Raw genomic sequence first — 25,624 nt, forward strand, 5'->3', positions numbered from 1 at the left:
TTTTGATTATCTACTTCAGGAAATGGCACCAAAAACTGAGAAATTTGAAGATAGTAACGAGAATGACTTAATGCTGACTGGCTTCAGGCATTACCCAACAGATCGGAACCTACCCAACAAGTCTCCACACACGTGGTTGAATGGCAAGAGGATTGACGATGATGTGGGCCCCTATTGGAGAGTGCATAACAAATTATATGACTTGACAGATTTTATTGACAAGCATCCTGGAGGTATGACTTAAGTAACTACTGCACAGAACATGAAACTGTGAATTCAATTCTCAGGTTAGCCCCTCACTATCAAGCTAGTCACATGCAAGGGAAATTTTTCACTTCTTAGGTGGAAAGAAATGTAAAATATGACAGACATGATCAGTTTTTATTATAAGAGAAGGGAATTGTATCTCTGATGATGATACAGCGTTTAGGATGAAAAGTCGAGGAAATATAGAAAACAAAACTAAAGTCCTGTAAAACTTATTTAAATATCCATTGTAATAGCCACTACTTGCAAAAAGTAAGTGTATTCTTCAGAGCCAACTTTAAAAGGTTTTAGTAGTCACTATAAACATGAGAACAGAGAACAGAGGAGAGTGATTTGTTCACAATGAAGGTGAGTCTGCAGCAAGGATATATGTCATCGTTGTTTGATTTTTTTTATGAATATGTTGGTGATGGAGGTAAATGCAAGAGTTTTGGAGACACGTATGCAGTCTGTTGGTAATGAGAGGGCCTGGGAAGTGAGTCACTTATTATTAATGATCTGTACATGTCTTCACCCTCTCAATCAGTATTCTCCCATTTAATTTTCCAGGTATTCTGAACAAACTTATGCCTCTGTAGTTTGAACACTCACCTTTATCCCCTTTGCCTTTATACAGTGACACTATACATGCATTCTTCCAATCCTCAGGCATTTCACTATGATTCACACACATTGAAAATCCTCATTGTCTTCACCCTCTCAATCAATATTCTCCCATTTAATTTTCCAGTTTTTTTTTTTTTATTATACTTTGTCGCTGTCTCCCGCGTTTGCGAGGTAGCGCAAGGAAACAGACGAAAGAAATGGCCCCCCCCATACACATGTATATACATACGTCCACACACGCAAATATACATACCTACACAGCTTTCCATGGTTTACCCCAGACGCTTCACATGCCTTGATTCAATCCACTGACAGCACGTCAACCCCGGATATACCACATCGCTCCAATTCACTCTATTCCTTGCCCTCCTTTCACCCTCCTGCATGTTCAGGCCCCGATCAAACAAAATCTTTTTCACTCCATCTTTCCACCTCCAATTTGGTCTCCCTCTTCTCCTCGTTCCCTCCACCTCCGACACATATATCCTCTTGGTCAATCTTTCCTCACTCATTCTCTCCATGTGCCCAAACCACTTCAAAACACCCTCTTCTGCTCTCTCAACCACGCTCTTTTTATTTCCACACATCTCTCTTACCCTTACGTTACTCACTCGATCAAACCACCTCACACCACACATTGTCCTCAAACATCTCATTTCCAGCACATCCATCCTCCTGCGCACAACTCTATCCATAGCCCACGCCTCGCAACCATACAACATTGTTGGAACCACTATTCCTTCAAACATACCCATTTTTGCTTTCCGAGATAATGTTCTCGACTTCCACACATTCTTCAAGGCTCCCAGAATTTTCGCCCCCTCCCCCACCCTATGATCCACTTCCACTTCCATGGTTCCATCCGCTGCCAGATCCACTCCCAGATATCTAAAACACTTCACTTCCTCCAGTTTTTCTCCATTCAAACTCACCTCCCAATTGACTTGACCCTCAACCCTACTGTACCTAATAACCTTGCTCTTATTCACATTTACTCTTAACTTTCTTCTTCCACACACTTTACCAAACTCAGTCACCAGCTTCTGCAGTTTCTCACATGAATCAGCCACCAGCGCTGTATCATCAGCGAACAACAACTGACTCACTTCCCAAGCTCTCTCATCCCCAACAGACTTCATACTTGCCCCTCTTTCCAAAACTCTTGCATTTACCTCCCTAACAACCCCATCCATAAACAAATTAAACAACCATGGAGACATCACACACCCCTGCCGCAAACCTACATTCACTGAGAACCAATCACTTTCCTCTCTTCCTACACGTACACATGCCTTACATCCTCGATAAAAACTTTTCACTGCTTCTAACAACTTTCCTCCCACACCATATATTCTTAATACCTTCCACAGAGCATCTCTATCAACTCTATCATATGCCTTCTCCAGATCCATAAATGCTACATACAAATCCATTTGCTTTTCTAAGTATTTCTCACATACATTCTTCAAAGCAAACACCTGATCCACACATCCTCTACCACTTTTGAAACCACACTGCTCTTCCCCAATCTGATGCTCTGTACATGCCTTCACCCTCTCAATCAATACCCTCCCATATAATTTACCAGGTATACTGAACAAACTTATGCCTCTGTAGTTTGAACACTCACCTTTATCCCCTTTGCCTTTATACAGTGACACTATACATGCATTCTTCCAATCCTCAGGCATTTCACTATGATTCACACACATTGAAAATCCTTTCCAACCAATCAACAACAGTCACCCCCTTTCTTAACAAATGCAATTGCAGTACCATCCAATCCTGCTGCCTTGCTGGATTTAATCTTCTGTAAGGCTTTCACCACTTCTCTCTTCACCAAACCACTCTTCCTGACTCTCTTACTTCCCACACCACCCTAACCAAAACACCTCATCTGCCACTCTATCATCAAACACATTCAACAGTGCTTCAAAATACTCACTCCCATCTCTTCACTCCATTAGTATCTGTTATCACTTTCCCCCTTGCCCCATTCACAGATGTTCCCATTTACTCTCTTCTTTCCCACATTATTTATATCCTTCCAAAACATCTTTTTATTCTGTCTAAAGTTTTATATTCTCTCACCCCATCTCTCCTTTGCCCTCATTTTTAACCCCTGCAACCTCCTTTTGACCTCCTGCCGCTTTCTCTTGTACATCTCCCAGTCATTGGCACATAGGTTCTTTGTACTGCTTTGAAGGTTTTTCTGAAGCTTTTTCAGGATATGTTCATATTGTTTTTACTGATCATATTATCCCAAGTTTCCCTGTCAAGAGCAGTGCAAAGATTATTAAGATTTGCAAATATATAATCAGGTATTTTTTTGTGACTGTGGTGTTGACAAACATTACATGCTGTATAAAGTACACATAATCTTGTTGAAATTTAAAGCTTTTATTGAAATTATTTCCTTTAGGTTTTATATTTGATTATGTTTGCTGTTGTGTAGATATTTATGCATTTAGACTTAAGTATGATTAGGTACTAATCAGTTGCTCCACCTCATATACAGTTAGATAGGAAGGAACTTATTGAGGATAAGAATGTTTCACATAGTGATAGAATCTTTCGTAGATAGCATGTGACAGTCTTAAGTAGCTTGTTAACTAAATTCAGTTTATTTCCATAGGCAAGGATTGGCTCAAAACAACTAAAGGTATAGACATCACTGAAGCATTTGAAAGTGCTCACATTAGTACTGGTGCTGAAAAGTTGCTCTCAAAGTATTATGTGAAGAATATATCAACACCTCGGAATTCCCCATACACTTTCCATGAGGATGGGTTTTACAAAACTTTTAAAAGGAAGGTATGGTTAAACAGTACATCCAAAGTTTTGTTTTTGTCTTGTTATTAGCTCATTAAAGGAAAAGAGCCATATTGTTGATTTTCTGTTTGCATTCATATGACAGTATTCAACTTTGATATATTTTTTCCATACCTTCATATTTTTTTGTTACTTCGTCTCCTTTGAATAATACTTTCTCATTTTCAAATTGCTACAGTTCACACTGTGCTGTGCTCATATATCACTTACTTACTTACTGACACTGGTACATGTGAACTCTGCTTCCAGTAAAGTAACATGAACTGTATTTTCCTCATTTTTATTTTCTTATTGTGTATCTTTTACTTTTCTGTGTCTTATGCCATTTCTCCATTTTTGTTAAGAAGCTGTATGTTATTCACCTTTTACCATTCATAGTGAAAGGAACTTATTGAAGGAATAATAATAAGAGAGAGATGTGGTAGTAATCATAATATGATTAAGAGATGTGATCAGTTATGCTGAGATGACTTGGACATATGGAGAAGATGATCAAAGAAAGATGAGAAGATATGTATATCTGAAGGAGAAACAAGGGGAAGGATGGCCCCAAGAAGAAGATGGAATGATGGAGTGAAGAATGCTTTGGAGTGTCGAGGCCTGAACATTTAGGATATTGAGAGGCATATGCTTTGGATAGAATGAATTGGATTTATTTCGTATCTAGGTGGGATAGGGGTTGGGCATGCTTTCATTGGTGTGTACCAGTGCATATTAAAGTATGTGTTGCTTGGCCAGGGATGGTATTGTTTGGTTTCACTGTATTATTTATATGAAGAGTTGATGCTTGCAAGTGGGACTTAGAGCAATGTTTGTTATGGGGAATGACATGCTGTTTATGGGCTGAAACATTGCATATGAAGCAGTCAGGGGAAACCATTGAATTATTCTGTTTGCTTGGCTGATGGTGATGAGCTCTGGTTTCGGTGCATTATACATGACAGCAAGAAGATGGATGTGAGCAAATGAAACTAGTTTCCTTTGTTCTTGACAATATCTCACTAAATTGGGAAAAGGGGCAGGTATGAAAATTATTATTGAATCGTGAAATAATCTGTGGGACTTGTCTATGGTTGGATGTTAGGCTGTGGGTTTAGTGTTTGATGCATAACATCTGAGAAGTGGATGTTTGCTGGTGGATCTGTTGTTCCTCTATTTGTGATGCTACCTCACTGAAATGGAAAAGGCAATTACCATAAATACATTAAAAGGATTGATGTTAATGTAGATTATCTACAGTCTGTGACTTGGTTATTCATTTATATATGCATAAAATTTATACATGTTGTAAATCATCATATTCATGATCTATTCTCTTTATGTATAAACTGATATATGTGTTTTCTTTATAGGCTCAACCAGTACTCAAAAAGGTTGGAAGAGGTCCATCTTGGTCGATGGTGTTGATACAAGACTCTATCGTCCTAACCTTTGCTTTATTGCTTATTTCTGCAGCTGCCACTGGATCACACATGCTTGCAGTTATTGCTGGTATTGGATGCTTTTAAGTCTTTGATGTGTTTGTGTTGTTCAGTGAAAGATAGATTGATAGGTAAATAGAGTATGTGCTATATATATACATCAGTAGTAGTAATGGTGTATCCAGGGTGGCTAATGGACCGTGAAACTGGTACATTAGCTGAGCTTGGCTGAAATTCTTCTACAGTGTTAGGCAATTTGTACCTTTTTATGCTTGTGATATCTGTCAGGTATTCCAATTTCAAGAACTGTAAGTGATATAGTCCTCTGTGTTTCAGGTGTTCTCCTTACAATGACAGGATTTTGTGCCCACAATTTCTTCCATCAGCGAGACAACTGGAGGATGTATTACTTCGACCTCACCTTATTCTCCTCATATGATTGGCGTATAACTCATGGTTTATCACACCACTTGTTTACCAACACCATTTATGACTATGAAATTTCTAGTGTGGAGCCATTTTTAGAATTCTTACCGAAAAGAAACAAAAGTACCCTTCAGAGATACGGATGCTATATCTATGAATTCTTTTTCGTATCAGTTTTGCAGTATGTAGAGGCTTTAAAGAGAATTTGTATGATATTGTTTGGAAAACAAGAAATTCGACCTGAAAACCTCTTGCCCATCATGGAATTACTGCTAATGGCAACAATTGCTTCATCTTTTAGCATTGCTTCCAGGTGAGTAATACTGAGAAAATCATTCAAAAAAGATAGGTAGGCCTCTCTATCTCTCTCTCTCATATGAAAAATTGAAGACATGATAAGCAAAATAATTACAAAAAACGTTCCAATCCATTGATGTGTTGTCAGTGGATTGAACCAGGGCATTTGAAGCATCTGGGGTAAACCATTGAAAGTTTTTTGGGGCCTGGATGTGGAAAGGGAGCTGTGGTTTTGGTGCATTACACATAACAGCTAGAGACTGAGTGTGAACGAATGTGGCCTTTGTTGTCTTTTCTTAGCGCTACGTCATATGTCCAGGGGAGATGCTGTTGTGTGTGGTGGGTTGGTGACGGGAATGGATGAAGGCAGCAAGTGTGAATGTGTACATATGTATATATGTGTGTGCCTATGTATGTATATGTATGTATACGGTGAAGTGTATAGGTATGTATATGTGTGTGTGTGAGCGTTTATGTATATGCATGTGTATGCGGGTAGGTTGGGCCATTTCTTTTGTCTGGTTATTTGCACTACCTTGCTCACGTGGGAAACAGTGATTAAGTATATAAATAGATATTTCCTGGGGATAGGGGTGAAAGAATACTTCCCACATATTCCTCACGTGTCGTAGGAGGCGACTAAAGGGGATGGGGGCGGGGGTTAGAAACCCTCCCATCCTTGTATTTTAACTTACTAAATGGGGAAACAGAAGAAGGAGTCATGTGGGGAGTGCTCATCCTCCTTGAAGGCTCAGATCGGGGTGTCTAAATGTGTGTGTATGTAACCAAGATGAGAAAAAAGGAGAGATAGGTAGTATGTTTGAGGAAAGGAACCTGGATGTTTTGGCACTGAGTGAAACGAAGCTCAAGGGTAAAGGGGAAGAGTGGTTTGGGAATGTCTTGGGAGTAAAGTCAGGGGTTAGTGAGAGGACAAGAGCAAAGGAAGGAGTACTACTCCTGAAACAGGAGTGTTGGGAGTGTGTGATAGAATGTAAGAAAGTAAACTCTAGATTGATATGGGTAAAACTGAAAGTGGATGGAGAGAGGTAGGTGATTGTTGGTGCATTTGCACCTGGGCATGAGAAGGAAGATCATGAGAGGCAAGTGTTTTGGGAGCAGCTGAGTGTGTGTGTTAGTAGTTTTGATGCACGAGACCGGGTTATAGTGATGGGTGATTTGAATGCAAAGGTGAGTAATGTGGCAGTTGAGGGAATAAGTGGTGTACATGGGGTGTGCAGTGTTGTAAATGGAAATTGTAAAGAGCTTGTAGATTTATGTGCTGAAAAAGGACTGGTGATTGGGAATACCTGGTTTAAAAAGAGAGATATACATAAGTAACATATGTAAGGGAATACCTGGTTTAAAAAGAGAGATATACATATGTAAGTAGGAGAGATGGCCAGAGAGCGTTATTGGATTACGTGTTAATGGATAGGCGCGTGAAAGAGAGACTTTTGGATGTTAATGTGCTGAGAGATGCATCTGGAGGGATGTCTGATCATTATCTTGTGGAGGCGAAGGTGAAGATTTGTAGAGGTTTTCAGAAAAGAAGAGAGAATGTTGGGGTGAAGAGAGTGGTGAGAGTAAGTGAGCTTGAGAAGGAGACTTGTGTGAGGAAGTACCAGGAGAGACTGAGTACAGAATGGAAAAAGGTGAGAACAAAGGACGTAAGGGGAGTGGGGGAGGAATGGGATGTATTTAGGGAAGTAGTGATGGCTTGCCCACAAGATGCTTGTGGCATGAGAAGCGTGGGAGGTGGGCAGATTAGAAAGGGTAGTGAGTGGTAGGGTGAAGAAGTAAGATTATTAGTGAAAGAGAAGAGAGAGGCATTTGGACGATTTTTGCAGGGAAATAATGCAAATGAGTGGGAGATGTTTAAAAGAAAGAGGCAGGAGGTCAAGAGAAAGGTGCAAGAGGTGAAAAAGAGGGCAAATGAGAGTTGGGGTGAGAGAATATCATTAAATTTTAGGGAGAATAAAAAGATGTTTTGGAAGGAGGTAAATAAAGTGCATAAGACAAGGGAACAAATGGGAACATCAGTGAAGGGGGCTAATGGGAAGGTGATAACAAGTAGTGGTGGTGTGAGAAAGAGATGGAGTGAGTATTTTGAAGGTTTGTTAAATGTCTTCGATAATAGAGTGGCAGATATAGGGTGTTTTGGTCGAGGTGGTGTGCAAAGTTAGAGGGTTAGGGAGAACGATTTGGTAAACAGAGAAGAGGTAGTAAAAGCTTTGCAGAAAATGAAAGCCGGTAAGGCAGCGGGTTTGGATGGTATTGCAGTAGAATTAATTAAAAAAGGGGGTGACTGTGTTGTTGACTGGTTGGTAAGGTTATTTAATGTATGAATGACTCATGGTGAGGTGCCTGAGGATTGGCGGAATGCTTGCATAGTGCCATTGTACAAAGGCAAAGGGGATAAAGGTGAGTGCTCAAATTACAGAGGTATAAGTTTGTTGAGTATTCTTGGGAAATTATAAGGGAGGGTGTTGATTGAGAGGGTTAAGGCATATACAGAGCATCAGACTGGGGAAGAGCAGTGTGGTTTCAGAAGTGGTAGAGGATGTGTGGATCAGGTGTTTGCTTTGAAGAATGTATGTGAGAAATACTTAGAAAAGCAAATGGATTTGTATGAAGCATTTATGGATGTGGGGAAGGCATATGATAGAGTTGATAGAGATGCTCTGTGGAAGGTATTAAGAATATCTGGTGTGGGAGGCAAGTTGTTAGAAGCAGTGAAAAGTTTTTATCAAGGATGTAAGGTATGTGTATGAGTAGGAAGAGAGGAAAGTGATTGGTTCTCAGTGAATGTTGGTTTGTGGCAGGGGTGTGTGATGTTTCCATGGTTGTTTAATTTGTTTATGGATGGGGTTGTTAGGGAGGTGAATGCAAGAGTTTTGGAGTGAGGGGCAAGTATGCAGTCTTGTGGATGAGAGAGCTTGGGGAGTGAGTCAGTTGTTGTTCGCTGATGATACAGCGCTGGTGGCTGATTCGGATGAGAAACTGCAGAAGCTGGTGACTGAGTTTGGTAAAGTGTGTGAAAGAAGAAAGCTGAGAGTAAATGTGAATAAGAGCAAGGTTATTAGGTACAGTAGGGTTGAGAGACAAGTCAATTGGGAGGTAAGTTTGAATGGAGAAAAACTGGAGGAAGTGAAGTGTTTTAGATATCTGGGAGTGGATTTTGCAGTGGATGGAACCATGGAAGCGGAAGTGAGTCATAGGGTGGGGGAGGGGACTGAAGTTCTGGGAGCGTTGAAAAATGTGTGGAAGGCGAGAACGTTATCTCGGAAAGCAAAAATGGGTATGTTTGAAGGAATAGTGGTTCCGACAATGTTATATGGTTGCGAGGCGTGGGCTATAGATAGAGTTGTGCGGAGGAGGGTGGATGTGTTGGAAATAAGATGTTTGAGGACAATATGTGATGTGAGGTGGTTTGATCGAGTAAGTAATGAAAGGGTAAGAGAGATGTGTGGTAGTAAAAAGAGTGTGGTTGAGAGGGCAGAAGAGGGTGTTTTGAAATGGTTTGGTCACATGGAGAGAATGAGTGAGGAAAGATTGACCAAGAGAATATATGTGTCAGAGGTGGAGGGAACGAGGAGAAGTAGGAGTCCAAATTGGAGGTGGAAAGATGGAGTGAAAAAGATTTTGAGTGATTGGAGACTGAACATGCAGGAGGGTGAAAGGCGTGCAAAGAATAGAGTGAATTGGAACGATGTGATATACAGGGGTCGACGTGCTGCCAGTGAATTGAACCAGAGCATGTGAAGCGTCTGGTTTAAACCATGGAAAGTTTTGTTGGGCCTGGATGTGGAAAGGGAGCTGTGGTTTCGGTGCATTATACATGACAGCTAGAGACTGTCATGTATAATGTGGCGTTTGTTGTCTTTTCCTAGTGCTACCTCACGCACATGCGGGGGTAGGGGGTTGTCATTTCATGTGTGGCGGGGTGGCGACAGGAATGAATAAGAGCAGACAGTATGAATTATGTACATGAGTATATATGTACATGTCTATTTGTGTATATATATGTATACGTTGAGATGTATAGGTATGTATATGTGCGTGTGTGGACGTGTATATATATACATGTGTATGTGGGTGGGTTGGGCCATTCTTTTGTCTGTTTCCTTGCGCTACCTCGCTAACGCGGGAGATAGCAACAAAGTATAATGAATGAATAGAATAGAAATAAATTACAGAAAACAGTCTTAGAAAGTCGGTATGGATCCAAAATGCAATGAGGCCTATTGATCAGAAAACATTCCAGCAGACATATTGGAATACAAAAACAAACTCTGTGTAGGGAATATATAGGAAACTAAACATTGTGTAGGGAATATATAGGAAACTAAACATTGTTTTCCCAGACTATTAGGCAATGTAAAATGTGGCAGTAATCCACAGGGACATAGAGCCAGAAACAGTATGTGTAGACAGTATAATCAGAAAACATAACTGTCAAGCAGAGGAAATATATTGTAAGGATAGAGTTTATTTGTGGCACTGTAATGCCTTTACACAAAATGCGAAGTGTACAAAACAGTTAAGGAAGGGGAAAAAGTGATATATTGTATGTACTTGCATATAGTTCGAGTTTTTGAGACCAAATTTTTAGGCAAAAAACTGGGGGTCGACCTGTACATTGGTAATAGTTTAATTAGGTTGAGATCTGTACATGAGGGGAAGGGCTAGGAGCACTTTTAACTTCAAGCATGAAAAATGTTTACCAATTTCTGCCAGTAAACAATAGAAACATAAAATATGTACCAATTAGTTATGAAAAGCTGTGTAGTGCCTTCAGCAGATGAAGCTCACCAATTTACAGTTCGCTAACTTACCTTACAACATGCTTTCAGTAGTCTGTCGAAGTTCTAAGCTCAGGCTAACTTTTCATATTACGTACAGTATCATAGTGCTCATAGATCTACAAAAAATAGCCGTAATAAAAACCTTCTTGATATTTCACATTTAATATAATAATCCATCTCAGTCTCGTGTTGTATACAGCAGTACATGAAGCACCACCAGCTTTTGTGTTTTGGCACAGTTGCTAGGGCAGATCTACATCATCATAGTAAGCCCAAAGTAGCCAAATGTATGGTAAGTTATGGTATAGTAGCACAAGACATTGTAAAACATAAAGTATTAGTTTTTAAACATTTTCCTTCCCTCATCCTCTCCATATGTCCACATCATTTCAGCAATTTGTTTTCAGGTTTCTCTTTTAGACTGTTCTTATCATCACATCTCACACTGCCATTCTCTATGCAACCTACCAGCCGAATACTACATAATGCATCATCCTCAGGTATTTCACTTCCAAAATGTCCATATTTTTCCATTCTTTTACATTTAAGGCCAAAGACCAACATCTATGAAACACAGTTGGGAACATATTACCTTCCATTACACCCATCTTTGCCCAACAGATGCTACTTTCTCCTTCAGCATACTTCTTTGCCACACTTTTCCAAACTCTGTCACCAACTTCTGCAGTTTCTCACTTGAATCTGTCATGAGTACTGTATCATTGGCAAAGAACCGAATCGCGTCCCAGGCCCTCTCATAACTCTTCCCTCTCCCCAAGACTCTTGCATTTACCTTCTCATTGATACACACATTAAACAACCATGGTGACATTACACACCCATACTGCAGACCGACCATTTCTATGAACCATTCACTCTCCTCTCCTCCTGCTCGTAAACATGCCTTACACCTTTGATAAAAACTTCTCGTTGATTTTAGCAGCTTTTTTTCCACACTATATAATCTTAAACCTTCCACAAAGCATCTCAGTTAACTCAATCATATGCCTTCTCCAGATCCATAAATGCCACATATAAATCAATCTATTTTTCTAAGTATTTCACACGCACATTCTTTAAAGCAAACACCTGATGCACACATTCTTTACCATTTCTGAAACCATACTGGTCCTCCCCAATCTGATTCTCTGTACATAACCTCGCCCTCTTAGTCAGTACTGTCCCATACAGTTTACCAGGTATACTCTAAACTCATTCCTCTTTAGTTTGAACACTTGCATTCTGCCAATCCCCACGCACTTCACCATGATCCATACATAGGTTGAATATCCTTACCAACCAGTCAGTGACACAGTCACCCCCTTTCTACATAAATTCAACTGCAGTACCATATCCAGGTATAGTCATTATTTTTGCATCTTGAAGGAGTATAGTATGCCTCAGAAGGCAAATTAAAGAGCTTTGATTTGAGAGTAGGAACCACACTTTTTGCTAAGATACATCCCTGCTTCAGGCACTTTAAGATTTGGGTATAGGCAGTAGACATGAAGTATTGATTAGATTTTCTTTTATGTAAAAAAAAGTTCTACAACTAGAACTGTCATAATTCTCTCATTGTGCAGGTTGTGGCTGGAAATGCATTTGTTTTGCAGCGCCTCTTTCATATTCGTAGGCCTTGCAGTTGCACACCATCATCCAGATATATACCATGCAGGTGATGCCATGAGAGAAGATCGAGATTGGGGTCTGTGTCAGCTGGATGCAGTGAGAGACAGGTAAAACAGGATTTTACAGTTTGTAAAAGTCAGCTAAGTATGAATGTTTAATTTTTGCATGAGTATGATTATAGACCTGAATATATCTAAATCTCTGATATTCCTATCCTTTAGGAACTTCCTCAAGGGGGTGGCAATGGGAAAAGAGCCTCCATAATGTGAACTCCATTGCCATTTCTTAGCCTTTGGTGCCCAGTCCTAAAGAGGCCACTGACTGAGGGCAACTCTAGTGTAGTGTTAACAGAGGCTTCTACCTAATGTTCCAACCTACTACTTTTAGTTAATGCTCTCGCCTAATGTTCCTACCTACTTATACATAATGCTTCTGCAGAATGTTCCTTCCTTCTTCTTTTATCTATTGCTCCTCTGCAGGAAAATCCTGAGTTACATGGTATGAGCTGTGTGTGTTAATTGTTGTCAAGTGTTATGCTTGAAAAGTAGATTGTATGTTTGTGGACAGAATGCCAGCATTCTATGTGTGGGTGAGGCAGAAAGAAAAGAGCAACCTGGGTCAGAGTAGTACAGTGTGACAACCACAGAAGTGCTGGCTCACTATTTAGCAGTCACTACGATAATATACCTCCCTGGTTGGTGGCTGTCTACATTTTAAACCTGAATAGTCTTGTTTTTAGGATTGGAATAAATGGCCTTGGTGCCAAAGACTCCTTCAGCTTTCTCATACACGTCAGTTGATTCTCTGGGTCCTCTTAGACACCTTAGACTTTTTGTGGAACTTTAAACCCCAGAGTACAGGATTCTGGAATTTACATGCGTGGATTTTCTTGAACACTTCCGCAGGTAGAGATTTAGAAAGTGTTTAATGGATGACTTGCATAACATTCTAATGGAGACATCAACAACCAAAATCAGAGTCCTTGCTTGAAGAGTCAGATGTCTTAGAAATGTCTAAATCGTCATGTTTAGGGTTCTTCAGCCTGTATGATGACAAGAACAAGACTAGTAACATAATTGGCTTTTACAAGAATGGTGGTTGTCAAGTTGCACTCTTTTGACCCAGGCAGCTGTCTTTTCATTCTGCATCACCTACATATGGACTACTGGCATTCTGTCCACAAACTTCCAATCTATCCTTGTCACTTATAACACTTTATAACACTTAACTCTCATAGCTCTTTCTTCGTAACTAGATTTTTCTGCAGTGAGCACTTTGCACTAGCCCTGCCTTTTGGCAAAATGGCAGGAGCAGTAGATAGTGGGTAGGAATATTTAGGCAGGAGCATTTGGTAGAAATATCAGGTAGAAGTAGTAGGTTAGAACATTAGGTTTACACATTAACTACTAGTAGTAAGTATGAGCATTAGGTAAGAGTCCCCACAAACACTGCACTAGAGTTATCTTCTGCCAGTGGCCTGCTAAAGGTGAGGCATTAAAGGTTAAGAAGTATTGGAGATCATTAGTTATGGTGGCCTCCTCCTTGAGGGAGTTCCAGGATGAAACAGGCATCAGAAATACAGATAGATAAAGTTTCCTTTATAATGTTATTTGTTATTAAGGTCTTTGGGCTTGAAGAAATCATCCAGGGGGTGGATATGCTTATGAATTTTACCCTAATTTACTCTGATTAGAATTCCTTTATGTATTTTATACTTTATATGATGGATCAAATCATATAAAATTATAGTTCTTTTGCATTGATTTTGCTTATAGTCTTTATACAAGTTACCAACTCAGGAACAGTGGGTGGTCTCAATTGGCCTAACAAAAGTCTGAAAAAGTTGCTAGTTTGACCTGGTGAATATACAAATGCTTTATTTATTTGAAGTTTGTAAGAGTTGTTCAGTTGTGAATCATTTATATCCTTGGCCTTGGAAAAGGATCATCATTGAAATCAGGAGGTTGATATTTGGAGGGAGTGTTTTAGAAATGTATTGAGTATTGAGATTGAAGGAAAGGCAGATATATCCATTTCACCAAACAAGACAGAATGTGTCTGGAAAACTGGGATTAAAGAGGACAACATTGTAGAAATGGAAGGAGTGTTTTAGGAATGCATCAAGCATTGAGATTGAAGCATGGTCAGATATATCCATTCCTCCAAACAAGACAAAAATGTTTGGAAAACTGGGATTAAAGAGAATTACAACACTGTAATTTGAAAATAAAGAATAGGATATAGTATTGGTACAATATTTTATTTGTGATGTGTAAAGGGAGATGGGTGATAGCACTACTGTAAATATATTTTCTAAAAAGTTGCAAAGATTTAATCTAAATTTTTAGTGAAATTTTTGAGTTTAAAGGGTAGTTTCAATCATCTTTAGTTTCAGAGTTTTGCCCATATTGGGTCTGAAAGCATAATAGATGAAGGAAGTTAAAACAAGGAATATGTTTTATATCCTACAGGGTGGAAGTGACAGGAAACTTGTTCCTAGTTTCTACAACTTTTGGTGACCACGCACTACACCACCTCCTGCCAACAGTGGATCATTCCAAGCTCAGTTACCTCTACCCTGTACTCTTGGAGACTTGCAAAGAATTTGGTATTCCCTTCAGGTTTATGCGACAGTGGGATCTGTTTATTGGAAAATATAGACAGTTGGCCAACATTACCCCCAATGTAATTCCCGCAGGATACATAAATGAGTGAATAGTCTATAAAAAACCATTGCCTGCAAAATGCATTTCATAGAATTTAGATCAGTTGATAAAAAGTAATGTATGTGTAGTTTTCTTTAATTAAGAGTAATAATTCAAGTAAAAAGATGTGCAATATTTAAGGTAATGCTTCCTTTGTTTAGAAAAGTGCAACTTAACTTTTCTTGTCTTGTAGTAAGAATTTTTTTGTCACTAGTCTAATGTAAAATTACAAAGAATGTTTTCATTTCTAATGAATGTATATTCATATTTAGGATCTGGAGAAAGCATATAATAGGTTTGATAGAGATGCCTTGAGGAAAGTCTTAAGAATAAACAGTGTGGGAATAAAGCTGCAAGAAGCAGTGAGAAATTTTTGTCAAAGGTGTAAGGCATTTGTATAAGTAGGAAAAGAGGAGAGTGAATAGTTAATAGTTCCAAGTGAAGGTAGGTCTGCAGGAGGGGCATGTAATGTCAATCATGGTTGTTCAATTTCTTTATGGATAAGGTGGTGAAGAAGGTAAATGCAAGAGTCTTGGAGAGAGGTTCGAGTATGCAGCCCGTGGGAATGAGAGGATCTGGGAAGTTAGTTGTTGATGATACAGAGCTGGTGGCAGATTCGAGTGAAAAGCTGCAGAAGTTGGTGACTAAGTTTGGAAGAGTGTGAGAGGAGAAAGTAGAGAGTAAATGTGAAGAAAACAACAAGCTTATTAGGTTTAGCAGAGTTGAGTCCGAATGGGGAAAAATTGGAGGAAGCAAAATGTTTTAGATACCTGGGAGTGGAAGTTTCATAGGGTAGGGTTGTCTGTGGCAGGAGTGTTTGATTTCAGTCATGGTTGTTCAGTTTGTTAATGGATGAGGTGGTAAGTGAGGTAAATGTGAGTCTTGGAGAGAGGGGTGAGTGTGCAGTCTGTGGGGGATGAGAGGGCCTGGGGAGTGAGTTGGCAGATTTGGATGAGAAACAGAAGATGGTAAGGAGTTTAGAAGTGTGAATGAAAGGATGTAAGGCATGTGTATGAGAAGGAAGAGAGGAGAGTGATTGGTTCCCAGTGAAAGTCGGTGTGCAGTAGGGGTGTGTGATGTCTCCATGAAAGTTTAATTTGTTTATTGATGGGATGTTTTGGGAGGTAAATGCAAAAGTTTTGGAGAGAGAGGTGAGTATGCAGTATGTTTAGGATGAGAGGGCCTGGGAAGTGACTTGGTTGTTGTTTGCTGATGATACAGCACTGGTGGCTGATTCGAGTAAGCAGCTGCAGAAGTTGGTTACTGAGTTTGGAAGTGTTTGAAAGGAGAAAGTTGAGAGTAAATGTGAATAAGAGCAAGGTTATAAGATTCATTGGTTCAATAGGGTTGAGGGACAAGTTAATTGGGATGGAATGTAAGTTTAAATGGAGAAAAATTGGGGGAAGAAGTGTTTTAGATATCTGGGAGTGGACTTTGCAGCAAATGGAACCATGGAAGCAGAAGTGAGTCGCAGGGTGGAGTAGGGGGTGAAGGTTCTGAGAGCTATGAACAATGTGTGGAAAGAGAGAACATTATCTCAGAGAGCAAAAATTGATATGTTTGAAGGAATAGTAGTTCCAACAATATTATATGGTTGTAAGGCATGGGATATAGATAGGGTTGTATGGAGGAGGGTGGATGTGTTTGAAATGAAATGTTTAAGGACGTGTGGTGTGAGGTGGTTTGATTAAGTAATGAAAGGGTAAGAGAGATGTGTGGTAATAAAGAGAGTGTGGTTGGGATAGCAGAAGGTTTTGTTGAAATGGTTTGGACATATAGAGAATGAGTGAGGAAAGCTTGACAAAGAGGATATATATATATATATATATATATATATATATATATATATATATATTTTTTTTTTTTTTTTTTATACTGTCGCTGTCTCCCGCGTTTGCGAGGTAGCGCAAGGAAACAGACAAAAGAAATGGCCCAACCCCCCCCATACACATGTATATACATACGTCCACACACGCAACTATACATACCTACACAGCTTTCCATGGTTTACCCCAGACACTTCACATGCCTTGATTCAATCCACTGACAGCACGTCAACCCCGGTATACCACCTCGCTCCAATTCACTCTATTCCTTGCCCTCCTTTCACCCTCTTGCATGTTCAGGCCCCGATCACACAAAATCTTTTTCACTCCATCTTTCCACCTCCAATTTGGTCTCCCTCTTCTCCTGGCTCCCTCCACCTCCGACACATATATCCTCTTGGTCAATCTTTCCTCACTCATTCTCTCCATGTGCCCAAACCATTTCAAAACACCCTCTTCTGCTCTCTCAACCACGCTCTTTTTATTTCCACACATCTCTCTTACCCTTACGTTACTTACTCGATCAAACCACCTCACACCACACATTGTCCTCAAACATCTCATTTCCAGCACATCCATCCTCCTGCGCACAACTCTATCCATAGCCCACGCCTCGCAACCATACAACATTATTCGAACCACTATTCCTTCAAACATACCCATTTTTGCTTTCCGAGATAATGTTCTCGACTTCCACACATTCTTCAAGGCTCCCAGGATTTTCGCCCCCTCCCCCACCCTATGATCCACTTCCACTTCCATGGTTCCATCCGCTGCCAGATCCACTCCCAGATATCTAAAACACTTTACTTCCTCCAGTTTTTCTCCATTCAAACTTACCTCCTAGTTGACTTGACCCTCAACCCTACTGTACCTAATTACCTTGCTCTTATTCACATTTACTCTTAACTTTCTTCTTTCACACACTTTACCAAACTCAGTCACCAGCTTCTGCAGTTTCTCACATGAATCAGCCACCAGCGCTGTATCATCAGCGAACAACAACTGACTCACTTCCCAAGCTCTCTCATCCCCAACAGACTTCATACTCGCCCCTCTTTCCAAAACTCTTGCATTCACCTCCCTAACAACCCCATCCATAAACAAATTAAACAACCATGGCGACATCACACACCCCTGCCGCAAACCTACATTCACTGAGAACCAATCACTTTCCTCTCTTCCTACACATACACATGCCTTACATCCTTGATAAAAACTTTTCACTGCTTCTAACAACTTGCCTCCCACACCATATATTCTTAATACCTTCCACAGAGCATCTCTATCAACTCTATCATATGCCTTCTCCAGATCCATAAATGCTACATACAAATCCATTTGCTTTTCTAAGTATTTCTCACATACATTCTTCAAAGCAAACACCTGATCCACACATCCTCTACCACTTCTGAAACCACACTGCTCATCCCCAATCTGATGCTCTGTACATGCCTTCACCCTCTCAATCAATACCCTCCCATATAATTTACCAGGAATACTCAACAAACTTATACCTCTGTAATTTGAGCACTCACTCTTATCCCCTTTGCCTTTGTACAAAGGCACTATGCACGCATTCCGCCAATCTTCAGGCACCTCACCATGAGTCATACATACATTAAATAACCTTACCAACCAGTCAATAATACAGTCACCCCCTTTTTTAATAAATTCCACTGCAATACCATCCAAACCTGCTGCCTTGCCGGCTTTCATCTTCCGCAAAGCTTTTACTACCTCTTCTACATATATATATATATATATTCCCTGGGGATATGGGAGAAAGAATACTTCCCACGTATTCCCTGCGTGTCGTAGAAGGCGACTAAAAGGGGAGGGAGCGGGGGGCTGGAAATCCTCCCCTCTCGTTTTTTTTTAATTTTCCAAAAGAAGGAACAGAGAATTGGGCCAGGTGAGGGTATTCCCTCAAAGGCCCAGTCCTCTGTTCTTAATGCTACCTCACTAATGCGGGAAATGGCAAATAGTTTGAAAGAAAGAAAAGATATATATATATATATATATATATGTTATGGGGTTAGGGGAGAAAGAATACTTCCCACGTATTCCCTGCATGTCGTAGAAGGCGACTAAAAGGGGAGGGAGCGGGTGGCTGGAAATCCTCCCCTCTCGTTTTTTTTTTTTTTAATTTTCCAAAAGAAGGAACAGAGAAGGGGGCCAGGTGAGGATATTCCCTCTAAGGCCCAGTCCTCTGTTCTTAATGCTACCTCGCTAATGCGGGAAATGGCAAATAGTATGAAAAGAAAAAAGAAAAATATATATATATATATATATATATATATATATATATATATATATATATATACATATATATATATATATATATATATTTTTTTTTTTTTTTTTGCCGCTGTCTCCCGCGTTTGCGAGGTAGTGCAAGGAAACAGACGAAAGAAATGGCCCAACCCACCCCCATACACATGTATATACATACGTCCACACACGCAAATATACATACCTACACAGCTTTCCATGGTTTACCCCAGACACTTCACATGCCTTGATTCAATCCACTGACAGCACGTCAACCCCGGTATACCACATCGCTCCAATTCACTCTATTCCTTGCCCTCCTTTCACCCTCCTGCATGTTCAGGCCCCGATCACACAAAATCTTTTTCACTCCATCTTTCCACCTCCAATTTGGTCTCCCTCTTCTCCTCGTTCCCTCCACCTCCGACACATATATCCTCTTGGTCAATCTTTCCTCACTCATTCTCTCCATGTGACCAAACCATTTCAAAACACCCTCTTCTGCTCTCTCAACCACGCTCTTTTTATTTCCACACATCTCTCTTACCCTTACGTTACTTACTCGATCAAACCACCTCACACCACAAATTGTCCTCAAACATCTCATTTCCAGCACATCCATCCTCCTGCGCACAACTCTATCCATAGTCCACGCCTCGCAACCATACAACATTGTTGGAACCACTATTCCTTCAAACATACCCATTTTTGCTTTCCGAGATAATGTTCTTGACTTCCACACATTCTTCAAGGCTCCCAGAATTTTTGCCCCCTCCCCCACCCTATGATCCACTTCCGCTTCCATGTTTCCATCCGCTGCCAGATCCACTCCCAGATATCTAAAACACTTCACTTCCTCCAGTTTTTCTCCATTCAAACTCACCTCCCAATTGAATTGACCCTCAACCCTACTGTACCTAATAACCTTGCTCTTATTCACATTTACTCTTAACTTTCTTCTTTCACACACTTTACCAAACTCAGTCACCAGCTTCTGCAGTTTCTCACATGAATCAGCCACCAGCGCTGTATCATGAGCGAACAACAACTGACTCACTTCCCAAGCTCTCTCATCCCCAACAGACTTCATACTTGCCCCTCTTTCCAAAACTCTTGCATTCACCTCCCTAACAACTCCATCCATAAACAAATTAAACAACCATGGAGACATCACACACCCCTGCCGCAAACCTACATTCACTGAGAACCAATCACTTTCCTCTCTTCCTACATGTACACATGCCTTACATCCTCGATAAAAACTTTTCACTGCTTCTAACAACTTGCCTCCCAATATATATATATATATATATATATATATATATATATATATATATATGTGTGTGTGTGTGTCAGAGGTGGAGGGAACAAGGAGATGCAGGAGACCAAATTGGAGATAGAGGGATGGAGTGGAAAGGATTTTGAATGATCAGGGCCTGAACATACAGAAGGGTGTTAGGTGTGCAAGGAACAGAGTGAATTGGAACATTGTGTATACCGGGGTCATCGTGCTGTCGGTGGACTGAACCAGGGCATGTGAAACGCTTGGGAAACCAGGGAAGGGTCTGTGGGACCTGGATGTGGATAGGGAGATGTGGTTTCAATGCATTACACAGGACAGCTATAGACAGCGTGAACAAATGTGGCCTTTTTTGTCTGTTTTCCTGGCACTGTCTTGCTGAAGCATGGGTTAGTGATGCTGTTTCCTGTGGGGTGGGGTGGCGCCGGGAAGGAATAGGTATATGTGCGTGTATGGGCATTTATGTGTATACGAGTGGATGGGCCATTCTTCATCTGTTTCCTGGTGCTACCTCGCTGATGCAGAAATGGCAGTCACGTATAATAGTAATTATTTATTTATTTGATTGCCATTTCCTGGGTTAGCAAGGTAGTGTCAGGAAACAGACAAAGAAAGACACATCCACGTTCTTATACATACACATACATAAATACACACGTACATATTTGTATTTGCTTGCTTTTATCCATTCCCACCGCCACCCCAACCCACAGGAAACAGCATTGCCATCCTTTGTGTCAGTGGGTTATGTGTAATGCACCAAAATCACAGCTCCGCCCAAATTCAGTCCCCACAGACTGTTCCATGGTTTACCCCAAAAGTTTCACATGCCTTGGTTCAGTCCATTATAGCACATTTGACCCCAGTATACCACATTCACTCATTCCTTTCATCTTTCTGTATTTTAAGACCCCGATCACTCAAAATCTTTTCATCTCAAATTTGATATGGTTCTCCTTGTTCCCTGCACTGCAGATCCATATATATCCTCTTCATCAACCTTTCCTCACTCATTCTTTCCATCTGTCCAAACCATTTCAACACACCCTCTTCTTCTCTCTCAACCACACTCATTTTATTTCCACACATCTTTCTTACTCGATCATACCACCTCACACCACATATTGTCCTCACACACTTCATTCCCAATACATCCTCTCACCTGTACAACCCTATCTATAGCCCACACCTCACAAATATATAATATTGTTGAAACTACTATTCCTTCCCTCATACCCATTTTTGCTTCTAGATAACATTCTTTCCACACATTCTACATCACTCAAAGAACCTTTGCCCTTTCCCCCACCCTATGACTCGCTTCTGCTTCCATGGTTTCATTTACAGCCAAGTCCACTCGCAGATATCTAAAACACTTGCTCCTATTTTTCTCCACTTAAAAATACTTCCCAACTAACTTGTCCCTCAGCCCTGCTAAACCTAATAACCTTGCTTATATTCACATTTACTCTCAACTTTCTCCTTTCCCGAACTGTCACCAACTAATGCAGTTTCTCACCCATGCTGTGTCATTGGCGAACATCCAGCTCGCTTTCCAGGCCTTGTCATTCCTAACTGATTGCATACTCTCCCCAAGACTTGCATTTACTTCCCGTACCACCCCATCCATACACAAATTAAACAACCATGGTGACATCCCACACCCATACTGCAGACCAACTTTTTCTGGGAACCATTCACTCTCCTCTCCTCCTGCTCGTAAACACACCTTACACCCATGACAAAAACTTCTCATTGCTCCTAGTAGCTTATCTCCCACACCATATAATCTAAAACCTTCCTTCCACAAAGCATCTCCATTACCTCTATCATATGGCCTCTCCTGATCCATAAATGCCACATATAAATCGTTCTGTTTTCTAAGTATTTCACACACACATTCTTCAAAGCAAACACATGATGCACCCATCCTTTACCATTTCTGAAACATACTGGTCCTCCCGAATCTGATGCTATGTACATAACTTTGCCCTCTCGGTCAGTACTGTCCCATACAATTTACCAGGCATACTCTAAACTTATGTCTCTGTAGTTTGAACACTTGCCTTTATCCAGTGGCACTATACATGAATTACACCAACCCTTAGCCACTTCACCATGATCCATACATACATTGAATATCCTTACCAATCAGTCAATGACACAGTCACCCCCTTTCTTCATTTTATTCAATGACAGTACATTTCTTTTTATTATTATACTTGATTGCCATTTCCTGCATCAGCGAGGTAGCCCCAGAAAAGATGAAGAATGGCCCATCCACTCATATACACTTAAATACCTATACACAGACATATACACATGTACATATTCATGCTTGCCTTCATCCATTCCTTGCACTACCACACCCCACAGGAAACAGCATCGCTATCCCTACTTCAGCAAGGTAGTGCTGAAATGGGGTGGCGATGCTGTTTCTTGAGGATAGGGGAGAAGAATAGTTCTCATGTATTTCCTATGTGTAGTAAAAGGTGACTAAAAGGGGAGGGAGTGGGAGGCTGGAAATCTTGCCCTCATTTTTACTTTTCCTAAAGAAAGAACAGAGAAGGGGGCCAAGCCAGGATTTGCCCTCTTAGGCTCAGTCCTCTGTTCTTAACACTACCTCGCTGATGAGGGAAATGGCTTCAGCGAGGTAGCGCCAGGAAAACAGACAAAGAAGCCCACATTCGTTCACACTCAGTCTCTAGCTGTCATGTGTAATGCACGGAAACCACAGCACCTTCCCCACATTCTGGCTCCACATACCTTTCCATGGTTTACCCCAGGCGCTTCACATGTCCTGTTCAGTTCATTGAAAGCGCTTCGACCCCGGTATACCACATTGTTCCAATTCACTCTGTTCCTTGCATGACTCTCACCCTCCTGTATGTTTAGGCTCCTATTGCTCAAAATCTTTTTCATTCCATCCTTCCACCTCCAATTTGGTTCTCCCACTTCTTGTTCCCTCCACCTATGACTTATATATATCTTCTTTGTCAATCTTTCCTTCCCTTCCCTCCATATGTCCAAACCATGTACTGGGGTCAATTTGCTGTCAGTAGACTGAACCAGAGCATGTGAAATGTTTGGCGGTAAATCATGGAAAGGCTTGTGGGGCCTGGATGTGGATAGCGAGCTGTGGTTTCGGTGCGTTACACATGACGGCTAGAGACTGAATGAGGACTTTTTTTCTGTTTTCTCTGGCACTACCTTGCTGACGCAGGGGGGTGGCGATGCTGGTTCCTGTGGGTGGCTCCGGGAATGGATGGAAAAGCAAGTAAGTACGAATGTGTATATGTGTGTGTGTATAAGAGTGGATGGGTCTTTCTTCATCTGTTTCCTGGCATTACCATGCTGATTGGGGAAATGGCGATCAAATATAATAACAATGCGTTTTCTTTCATACATTCCTGCCATTTATCAGCACTTGAACATAAAAATTTCATGCACCATATCACAGAGGTAATAAAAACACACTTATTACAGTTTCTATATTAACAGAAAATAAGATTCAGCAGAATATAATAGAGTTCTACATGCTGCATTATTTACCCATCACAAGTGAGCCAAGAGTGTGACTACTAACTGTAGTTCTAACACTGAAGGGAAAACTGAGAAGAGAATGTGCACTTCTTTAAATTTAAAAGGTACTCGACCATTATGAAAAATATGCATTTAAATCACATAGCTAAAGGCCTCCCCATCTTAAGATGTATTTGTAAGTGTTAATAGAAATCCCTGGGTAAAAACCCATTTGATTTCAAATGAAGTTGATGCACAAACCAATAAAAATATCAACTTTTAAATAAAACTGATGCAAGTTATCACATTTCATAAAAGAAATTCTTGAAAATAATATACTGTACATTAATAGTCAACATCAGTTATACAATTTTTTTTTCTTAAAACTGTAATTGCATAATTCACAGGTTTACATCATGACTTTAGATTTTTAAAAGTGGCTTTGCTTCAACATGTATACCATTCATTAACTAGCAAATGTTTACATTCATAAAATGCAAGAACTTCCTTTCAGCAAATTCATCATGAAACTTCAGTATCTTCAATACTGATAATCACAGTTACATATACCCCAATATAAAATAAAATAGCTTGTATATATAATATACACTCAGCACATACAATTAGGAATTTGTGTACCTAACTGTATTTAATTTTTCACTGATGAAATTATTAAAAAAGGTTATTCCTTGAGTGAATGTATTTTCAGTTAAGGACCAAACCAAATAAAGTTTCCATGGGATCTCATAGAAGCAAATGTGTAAAAATAAAAAAAATCAAAGTCCCTCAAAATAATCTAAACTGTCTGTAAAACAGTAATATGTAACAACTAATGCTGACTCAGTAGAGCAGTGACTGCCCACCCTTGTAAAATGACAATCCTGGAGTATACTGGAAGCAAGAAAATTCAAGTTCTTTATGAAAGGCTCCAACAGCAAAGTGCATACTTTAAAAGCATAACACATTTTCTCTATTCAGTAATACATGTTTGGTGGTTAATATGATATAGCCTTTCATGGTTTATATTCAAGAAATATTCAACAAGATATGGGCATATTCATTTGATGAAAGAGTAATTTTTTTAAACCATATATAAAATACTCTGATAAAACTTGCAGTTTAGTTAACTAGATCAGATTTAGCTGCTGTACCAAGGCCAGAAACTTGTCACTTTAAATTGTTAATAATACCTTCCACCTACCATAAACCCAGTCACAGCTGTACTAACATCATGCAAGGCTCCTCGAGAGAGTTCTTTCACTTATTCCTTAGCAGTAATTACAGATAAAAAATAAACTCCAAAAAAGCTTTCCATCAACAATCATTCCTTAAAACAATTTTCCATGATGATGCTCTCTAGCTCAAAGCTGTTTCTCCTGTCCTGTCACCTCCCCCACCAGCGCCTCAATCATTTCTTCTTCTTTCCCTTCCTTTTTCGCGTATCTGGCACTTGTTGTCCACCTGGCTGACTGTTCCCCGATGCATAGATCTTTCCAAACTTTTCCTTACACAAGTTATTAAAGAATTCCTCTAGATCTGGATCACTGAAATTGAAAAGTTTGATTTGGTGAAACATTCATACACAACATGTGAAAGAAAATAATCTCAGTGATTATGAGAACAGACAACTTGGAAAGCAAATGGAAAGACCTGTAATTTCTATTGAACAATAACCTTTAATCATTCTACTTTTGTCTCAAGTTGCTATACTATG

At 40.0% G+C, this 25,624-nt stretch overlaps 2 protein-coding genes across 5 annotated transcripts in view; one reads left to right on the top strand and one right to left on the bottom strand.

The window, feature by feature from the left end:
* Positions 1-24,603, top strand: LOC139760103 (cytochrome b5-related protein-like). Its single transcript, XM_071682943.1, has 6 exons — positions 1-233; positions 3,509-3,687; positions 5,058-5,196; positions 5,463-5,865; positions 12,238-12,390; positions 14,755-24,603. Exons 1-6 carry the CDS (start codon positions 23-25, stop codon positions 14,996-14,998), a joined length of 1,329 nt encoding a protein of 442 aa, XP_071539044.1. The 5' UTR covers positions 1-22; the 3' UTR covers positions 14,999-24,603.
* Positions 23,866-25,624, bottom strand: part of LOC139760102 (uncharacterized) — a 38,965-nt gene continuing 37,206 nt past the window's right edge. For all 4 annotated transcript variants that reach the window (XM_071682940.1, XM_071682941.1, XM_071682939.1 and 1 more), the window contains one exon: positions 23,866-25,454. In XM_071682940.1, coding sequence (XP_071539041.1) covers positions 25,319-25,454 — 136 coding nt within the window. In that variant the 3' untranslated portion in view covers positions 23,866-25,318. The remainder of the gene's footprint in view (positions 25,455-25,624) is intronic.

This window comes from Panulirus ornatus, chromosome 35 (assembly GCF_036320965.1).
Source record: "Panulirus ornatus isolate Po-2019 chromosome 35, ASM3632096v1, whole genome shotgun sequence".
Taxonomy (NCBI): Eukaryota; Metazoa; Arthropoda; class Malacostraca; order Decapoda; family Palinuridae; genus Panulirus; species Panulirus ornatus.